Source organism: Saccoglossus kowalevskii, unplaced genomic scaffold, assembly GCF_978046115.1.
Source record: "Saccoglossus kowalevskii unplaced genomic scaffold, keSacKowa6.1 SCAFFOLD_24, whole genome shotgun sequence".
Taxonomy (NCBI): Eukaryota; Metazoa; Hemichordata; class Enteropneusta; family Harrimaniidae; genus Saccoglossus; species Saccoglossus kowalevskii.
Window position 1 is genome coordinate 1,358,361 of NW_028188618.1, and position 9,721 is coordinate 1,368,081.

Genomic DNA, 9,721 nt, shown 5'->3' on the forward strand with positions numbered 1-9,721 from the left:
ACAAATATTAAAATTAATTAGAATTATGAGATTTATTGATTTCTGCCAAAAACAGTATGAAAAAAACGAAGGAATATTGGTTTTTAATTTCTTGGGTACCAAAATAGTGGCAAATACCAAAATAGTGGCTTAACAGTCGTTCGGGTAAAGCCGTTAGTCGTCAAGCGCGGTTTCGTCTCTGCCATTGAGCTGGTTAGTTCGGTTCGCAAGAAAGACACATCTTCGCCATTCACTTTTCTTCACAGGATGTCAATGTGCGTAAAACGCAATGCCCAGGGTTCTCACACCACGTATCACGGGTGAAAAACTCTTCTCTCTCGGGTTCTCCACACTTGTCAGGGGGGGGGGGACTCGTCTCGTCTCTATATCTCGTCCCCTTGAGGTACGGGATCGGGAAGTCACTTTAACTTTACAGTCAAATAAGACACACACAACGAAATACGTTTCAGCTCTCGTCTTAGTCGATCTTTTGGAGCACTCTATAAGACACAGCGCCCTGGGGAAAAGTCCCCAAGACTAATCACAAGGCTGAACCAAGACTCGCCCAAGACTGGACTGCCTCAAGGCTCGCCCCTGGACTGGACTCTCGGACTGCCCTCTCTCTCTCCTGCGTCTATCGTGCTGTGCTCGTCAAGACCAACTCAAACTCTCTTTATTCATTTTCAAAACTCTGACCAATTACAAAACAGTAAAAGACTCTAAGGCGTAACCTTCAATCATAAAGCCAATCACACTAAGTACTGAATACGTCATATCTTTTGATTAATCGTTCACTACATTAACAAGTAACCTGTAGAATACTGTGTGGGTAATATTTTTTATATTGATTTTTGTTGCATTTGCAGCAAATAGTTACCAAACAATGAGAAATATATAGGATTGAATATACCCCACAGCTGGCTTCACATGCATTGTTCATAGTTCATATGGTGCTTACACCAGGATTTAATTACAGCACCTAGGCGGTATGTGGTTACAGCTTAATGTTCGAGTAATCGCAAGAAATTGACATGACAATAGAAATTCATTAAAGACTGCCACTCCCATGCAATTAACAGCAAGTGAAATTCCTGGGATTGAAACATATATTTTGAAGTCACTGATGTAGGCAACGAATAACTGCAAGTTGACATAAAGACGAGGTAGTTTATTTAATCAGTGGTAAACTAGAGGCTGAAATTATAATTAATTTGTTTATTTCAATTTCTCCTGACGTCAAATAGAATACACTGGTGAAACACGGTAGTAACTGTGGGTGAAAGGATGTTTTGGGGTGTAGTTTACATTGTATATGGAGTGGTAGGGTCGGGTGTAATGTGTTCATTTCCAACTATTATGAAGTCACGTAGAATTTCACTTAATTTATTTTTGCTGACATGTTTTCAAGCATTACATGTGAATCTAATTTTCACTGCGCTGTGTCTCAATATAGTATGAGGGAAATGGCATATTCACTGGAATTTATTTCAGGGGAAAAATGTTTTCAGTGATAATGAAGTATTATGACAGATACCCTCCCCGTGGCTTTCATTGCGTATGGAAGTTATTTTCACGAGTGATGCGGTGTATCCTGCTGCCGTACTTTCACGAGCGAAGCCACGGGGGGGGGGGGTTCTGTTATTATACACATGTCCCATATTTGAAAATAAAATAATCAGACGTCTAATTTAAGTCATTGTCCGAATAAATAACTCGTGGATGTTTAAGCGCGGTGGTCGTAGCACAGCGCGTGTTCGAATTTCATGTAAATAAACAATGTATTTTACACGCGTTGTATACGTCGCTGTGAGTCCCATATCGAACAGGACGCGACACGACGACTGTCGCCCTTTAGTTGGGACCACGACAGAACCAGAACTTAAACTGGGCGACTACGATACACGGTTGATGTTGAAGTTAAAAGTTCCTCCACAGATCTGTGCATTGGCAAACATGCCGTGCAACTGCGGTACTCCACTGACGGAATGACTTTCGTTGAAATCGGTCGTCGCTGACTCGTGAGCTGCACACTACAACCTCGTTTGTGATGTTGCTTGCTTGTCGTGGATAGACTGAGTCTTGGTTACCGGTTAAATTTTGCTAATTTGGCGTTGGTAATCTTTATTTGGAACTGAGTAACGCCGCAACGTCGCCAGCAGAAACCTCATGGTATATCGATGTTGATGGTTGCGGCTCCATATTAATCGGAGATTTTACTGCGGGTCCAGGCAGCGGGTGGATCTTCCGAGAGCCCTTCAAGATTTATAAAACTCAGATTCCAGGTGGTCAACAAACATTAAGTTCTCCCAATCCTAGTATTCTATGTGATGTACATCTAACATGCCAAAAATGCTGGTGAACGATTTGAACCTGACAAAAATACTTGAAATAGATACCAGGAAGGGGAGGGGGGTAAAAGAAAAGTTATATAACATTTTATTATTCAATAATTTATTAAAATACACAAGTTTGTCCAACTCCCTGTGATACAACACCTCAGACATAGCTCATTGTACTCGGCTGGAGTGTGGGCAAAAAGTTACTATTTGAATTTTTGATATCTTTTTTCATTAATGAGAAAGTTGACCCCGAAGTTAGAGTAACTGTTCAGCAGGAATGGCTTTTTAACTCTTCTGTGATTTTTTTTTTTGGCTTGGCTGATTTTGTCACGGTTCATACTTGACAGGCAGGTCGTACCATCACTAATTGGAAAAACAATCCTGACCCACCGCTACCATGGCAACAGCCAAAGTCTTGTAATAGCAGTGCCCAAATGATCATGCCTTTTATTTTGGCTACGTTGCGCACTGGTAAGAGATCACCGGCGCCGACATTGTTACCACTGTCAACGGAATCCCAACGCAGCTTTGAACTTTGAATAAAATGTAAATGCTGCTTCCAATCTAGAAAATACTATCGCAAAACGATTGGAAATTATACATTTAACGGCTGAATACGTCCTAACAATAAAATAAAGTGACTTCTAATGACTGCCATGTTATTTTGCAAACCTCGTATAAGGTGCCCGGTTTTAGTTATAAACAGACGTTAGCTTCACGTTCATGTCCCTTCCATGATAACAGCCGAAAACATATTGCTTGTTTTTTACCGGTTTTCATTGGCAACCGAAGTATTTTTATTTTGTAAACAAATTTTCGTCTGCTATTTTTATTCAGTTCAAATCGTTCAGCAACATTTTTGGCATATTAGGTGTACATCACATGGAATACTACGATTGAGAGAACTTGATGTATGTTGACTGATTTTTATCATAGTACGAAGTACCAGGAAGTTACTCAGATCCAAATAAAGATTACCAACGTCAAATGAGCAACATTAGACTGGTAATCAAGATTCATGTAATCTGTGATAGGTATTTTTGATGGTTAAAAACCTTTCACTTAGGTAACCGGGATTCGGTCGTTTCCAATCTAGGCTAACAAAAGACACAGACAAGCTTCGTTCATGTTCCCAAAACGATTCTCTGCCAAGTCCCTGGTTTTCACCCGAGACAGCATTAAATCCATCTTTATTTCTTGTCACCCCTTAACCAATTACAATCAGTATAAGAGACTCCAAGGCCTTTCCTTCCAACAAACAACCAATCACATGAAAGTTTTACACATCGTAATCAATTAATTACTCGTCAAGCTGTCTAGAGAAAACATTTCTATACATTGTCAACACTAACTAATATTGATGGGGTAATAATCTCGCACTAACATTCCACCAAGATACTACCTTTTTTAAACTCGCAAACAACATTGGTTTAGAATTACAGCTACTGTCTTGTATCTTAAAAAACTGCAGAGTCATAAGATGTTTTTGGTTGATTTCGACCAGCTCGCCATCTGGTCTTGTCATTAACCTTTATCAGTATATGTCATGACAACTACTGTCAAACTGACTGAAATATAAATCATGATAAATCCATGGCTAACAAGCAACATCACAAGCGAAGTTGTAGCATGCAGTAAGTCATCCCGTCAGTGGAATACCGCAGTAACACGGCATGTTTGCCATCAGCATTGTATTCAAACGAATCACGTGGTGTGCCGTTCTCGTTCAAACCCGGGATTCGATCAATAGGGGAGTCCCATTAAAAAAACACATTGCAAATCATGCAAGTTCAACATTTTCAAACCAATATACTAAAACAGAAATGCTCAGAGATGTAAATGAAGGATAGATATTACTTTTCACTATACACATCTCTGTTGATACTATTCCTCACATATTCTACTCCCAATTACTCCTGCGTAAAATGGACTAGCCTCTTCATGTTGACATTCAGACTAAAATCACGTGACAGGCTGTTAAAATTGGCTGTTGCATACTCTTTCGCCGGTCTGGAAAATGTGTTTAATTAACTCACATTCAAGCAACAATGCAGATTTCCCAGTGGGAGTGAGACTATTCAAACTCTGCCACTAAAAAATAGGGGTGTTTTCAGCAAAAAACGAATAACCCTGGAATACACACAATATACTGAATTTCGGAACAAATCGTGCATTACTTACAGCAGCAGAATACCACAGAAATATCAGACGCAACATGAAAACACTATATATTGTATTTCAGCCTGAACCCTCTATATTGCAATTCAAGGAATTAACCCCATATGTGCATCCATTTCCCACCTTGGTATCACCCACCCCTGAAAACAAACTCTTAATACCACGCTGAAGCGTTTGGTAATAACTACGGATGTCAGAATAGCGACGGTATCTTGTAATTATTTCCAAATCACTGAGCCAAGTTCCGTCCAAAACTTCAAATAGGCCTACACGATGACAGACATAACACAGCAATTCGCTAATAATCAACTAATTAAGTCGGTTAACAGATACGCGAAAACAAATTCATGACAAAAACACGGTTGTATCTGTGAATATGTTTTAAACATTTCGAGCTTAACAGTGAATATTTGTTTTAATCTCCTTGACAGAAGATTGTATCTGTCTTAAGTATACATTCACGATATTTTAAACGATTTCTGGGTTTGGGAAACAATTCTACATCCTGTATAAACTTGGGAGACTGTAGAAGCCTACCTTTGTGCTGCCTAGTTTAACCGATGCTTGAAATTGTTTTGTTTTTTTAATTTTCAGATCGGGCCTTCCTATTTTGTTATTTTGAATGGCATTGACGGGATTAGAGAGGCATTGGTTGAAAGAGGGGACGATTGTGCAGGCCGCCCAGAAATGTTCATAAAGTCATTTGGTGCCGGGGGAAAAGGTACTTAGCGCTATCAGTTAATTATCATTTCGAAAGATTCTCCGGAGAGTTTGAAGGACACCCTCTGCAGTGGGAGTTCGGATTTCGTGGAAACAATGTATTTACACGCGTTGTATAAGTCGCATAGGACCCACCACCGTCCTTTAATATTTAACGCTAATTTCCATTTTAAGGAGCACTCCTTTGTTAATTAGAAATCGTTTTCTTGCGTTCTATTTGTATGACCGTCAAATAACCCAGCGCTGAGCGTATGTTATGAAATATGACTTTTGTATTAACGTCAAATTCCTGCATGTGGTCGAGCGGCAAAGCACATACACCACTTGACCTACATGTCTAGCTAAATGCACTTAAGCTGACGTCAGACGATCACGTGACTCGGTCACATCGTACCATTATCTGCGGTTAAGGTATTTTAATTGTCCAATGGGTTGAGTGCCCTTTATGATTACTTCAATATTGTGATCTATGTCCATTGTTGCTTGGGTAGTTCATTCGTGTTTACTTTGACCACCCCATTTATGTTTTGCCCCTTTGCATAAATAGCATTGACGTACCGTGCCCATTATAGTTTTGATAGATTCACAAAGTGGAAACGAAATAATCACAACACATGATAAGTAATGCAAACGAATGGCAAGGACGGAATCCAACTCACGCCATAGCAGTGGAATACCATTTCACAAACTATAGAAGTTTGTCTAAAATCAATGATTTTGTTTTTGCTTCAGGTATTATCACACACAGTTTTGATAGTGATCTACAAGAGCAAAAGAAATTCGCTCTGAGGTCTCTGAAATGCTTTGGTCTCGAGGGTGCATCAATGGAAGCGAGAATCAAGCGAGAGTCGATCTCCTTAGCTGAACTATTACTTGAAAAAGCTGGCGAAGCCATTGGTATGGCCAGATACCTTCAGCTTGGCACATCTAATGTTATATGTTCTGTAACGTTTGGGGAAAGATTCGATTATAACAGTGGACAATTCCAGTTTCTTCTGGACCAGTTAGATGAACAGTTCTACACAAATCCGTTCAAGTATCTCCTCCAGATTGCTCGTATCATCCCAAAACCACTGAGAAAACGAATGTCGTGGATGGATCTCGCATCACCAGCTGAAAAAGTTCTAGGATATTTGAGTAAAGTTATAGAGGAACACCACACGAAGTTCAACCCTGACTGCCTGCTGGATATCATTGATGCCTTTCTGTTGAAGCAGGAGCAACACAAAGCAGGTTATTTTGAGAATCGGGGAGAATCTGCTAAATCATTTAATAATGAGCAGCTCAAATATTTGTTGTTAGATTTTTTTTTGGCTGGAACCGAGACCACAGCAACTACACTTAACTGGGCGTTACTGTTCATGATCCGCTTCCCACGTGTTCAAGATAAGGTCCAGGAGGAACTGGATATGTTGCTTGGAAAAGGTTAGTGTGCACGTTAGCTTATTGATTATACATTAGTGTGATAAACATACAATTCATAACAATTATTTCACTTACAACAGATCCCAATGCAGTAGCATCAATGAGTGATAGACGTAGCCTTCCCTATACCTCAGCAACTTTACTAGAAATCCAACGTATACGACCAGTGGCTCCCATGGGTACTCCGCACTCAACGATAAGAGACACCTGTCTCCATGGTTACGAACTTCCAAAAGGGACACCGATTATTACGAATCTGTGGTCAGTCCACCATGATGAAAAATATTGGCCTAATCCAGAGGAGTTTGTTCCAAGTAGAATGTTAGATGAAGATGGTATAATTATTAGACCATATTCATTTCTACCTTTTGCTATAGGTAAGTCTCGATTATGTATATCAAGTTTACATTAGTTGGGTGGCAAAGAAAAGCGTGTTGTATTCCGCTTTGCATATCCCAAAACTATGTCAAATTGAGCTGCGTGGAGCAGTTTTATTGTCGATTTAATTTGACTCATGCCCTTACCATCAACATACCACCGGTAATCATGCACTTGCATTGGTTTATTGTTGCAGGTCCACGAGCGTGTCTTGGAGAGCAGTTGGCGAAATTGGAACTATTTATCTTCTTCACAACATTGATGCATCGATTTTCGTTCTCTAGTCTGCAAGGACAACCCATGCCATCATTAGAACCACATTTGGGCATATCCATGACTCCAAAACCATATAAACTTTGCATCACGCAGAGATTATAAGGGACCTACACCAGAACTTCTACGGTTTTCGTAATGCTAATAACATTATATTGACTTTAAAACGTCCACCAAACGCACATATTTCGTTTCCATTCTAGTTTATTTTATGTCGTCTGATTCCAGTTTTCGTAAAACGATTTTTTTTACTTGCTCAAACAAAAATATATCAAAACAATTATTCTTTTTTATTATATCATGTATGATAGTGGGTAACAATATACCTCAAGTGATTATTATATATGCATTTTTATATAACGAATTGTAAATTGCAACAATCCATAATAATAATATTTGTTGCATTATAGTAGCTAATTAACATAGCCTAAGTGGAAGTAAACCAGTGACAGATATGTTTCAAATAACCCAGCAGTTATATTACTTGTTTGTAATTTCAACACAGTTTGGTCAAATGTAGTTGTGCCAAGAAATTAAGACTGTGAATAATATACCATGCAAATTCCGACCAGCAAACATATAGTATTTGACATTATCCAGTTGAGTGAATTCGTAAACTGCAGGTATTTAACCACGAACTCTTTCAAGACAGTCATATTTCTTGAACCCCCAGATTTCTGACCTATATGTCAGTATTGGCAATACCACGGAATCAAATATTTAAAAAAATACTTCATATGTTAAAGGCCAGACTTTGTTGGTGTGCCTAAATATTATGAAAATTGTTTTTTTTTTGCTTGTTGGGCTAAAAGTTTAGTGGCAGACGACCATTGCAATCTACATGAAAACAATACACCTGCGTATTTGTAGTAAGGAACTACTTCTACGTGTTTACCGTCGTAAAACCACTTTTCATGCTTTGACAAAAGGCCACCGTTTTGAAATGCAATTATTTTTGTCTTTTCTAGGTTTACAATATGCTCTTAAGGCATTTAATAGTCGCTGGAGTTCCAAAACAGTGTCTGAAAATATGGCAACATCGTCTGTAAATAGCAAACAAAATAGTTCCACCAAATCTGGGTACAGTTGAACGCCATGCTGTTCAGTTTGTTCAAGTTCCCTTACTAGCTCATTAATAAAAAAAAATGAAAATAAAAACGGGCTCAGCATACAACCGTGGCAAACCCCAGTTTTACACTCAAAATACTCAGTTAATCCACTCCCAGTTCTGACACGATTTCACGTTAGAATACATACTAAACAAGATTTTAAACATGTCAATAACGCCTACGCAAGTATACGGTTGGACCATTTATAGTTTTTCTACCATATGTCCTATTATGCGATATCCCGTCAAATTTTGAAGTGAGTATATTAATATAAGCTAAATGCCCACAGAATATGTAATCTGATCCCCATTAACTTTGTTTATAGTAATTCATAGAAGTAACTCTGAACGTGAGGATAAGGATAAGAGAAAATATTGTTGTTGCCGTGTTCTATTTTTGTCCTACATTATTACAAACGTCTACATATATGCCAAGTGCCATTGATCTTTTAATATATAATAAATGTATTAGGGTAGTTTTAGAGAAAACGAGTGACAACTTATCTGTGATTCAGACATTATCATAACGTTACTAAGCATGCTTCCGTAACAACCAAGCCAATTTTTAACTCGTTTTTCGCCATGATGTAATAAAAGACAATTTATTTCCCCCGATGTCTCTTGTATCAGCATTACGTACTTGTATCTGGGATCACGAACCGTGACTTGACATTTTCGACATAAGGGTATCGCATGTTGTTTTTCTCACCATTACAATGGGCTTGGTTAAAATAGAAAGCGTACAATGTATATGTATTTTGTTTTCATTTACAGAGAGGTCGGCAGGGAATTCACAAATAGGTTTCATATTACTTTTAAGTAATTATTTAAAAGTTGGGCGGGCTGCCCAGTGCTGCTCAGTTTATTGATGTTAACCTTTTCAGCACCAGTTCCCCCCCTTTTTTTTACAAAAAATTACCAAATAGTCCTGTTATAGTCTGTACTTTCCTTCAGAAGATTGGTACAAAAATAGCAAAAGTTATAAAACCGAAAATTGACTGAAATGTTATCTATCGACTCCAGAATTAGGTTCAAAAAAAGTACAGAAAAATTTGAGCGAGAAAGTATGTTAGTAAAAAGGTTAAATGGTTACTATACCAAAATGACGTCATATAATCATTGTTGTTAGTGGGCTGGGGTCGGGATGGAATGGCTCCGTCTCGCAATGTAGAGATTTGGAAATCAAAGACGGGTGCACAGTCAAATACATGGCAACAATGACTTTGACACACACAAGCTAGCTTACATTTGAACTTGATTTCATCGTCTATTTTGGACAATCTCAGCCATTGATATAGCTACTGCATTCTAATATGACACA

General features: G+C 38.5%; 1 protein-coding gene across 1 annotated transcript in view; it reads left to right on the forward strand.

The window, feature by feature from the left end:
- The window catches only part of LOC100367505 (cytochrome P450 2J4-like), a 50,565-nt gene extending 41,676 nt beyond the window's left edge, over positions 1–8,889 (forward strand). Inside the window, exons 2-5 of the mRNA XM_085496245.1 lie at positions 5,091–5,217; positions 5,949–6,641; positions 6,722–7,018; positions 7,216–8,889. Coding sequence (XP_085352371.1) covers positions 5,091–5,217; positions 5,949–6,641; positions 6,722–7,018; positions 7,216–7,397 — 1,299 coding nt within the window. The 3' untranslated portion in view covers positions 7,398–8,889. The remainder of the gene's footprint in view (positions 1–5,090; positions 5,218–5,948; positions 6,642–6,721; positions 7,019–7,215) is intronic.
- Positions 8,890–9,721: the final 832 nt, after the last annotated feature.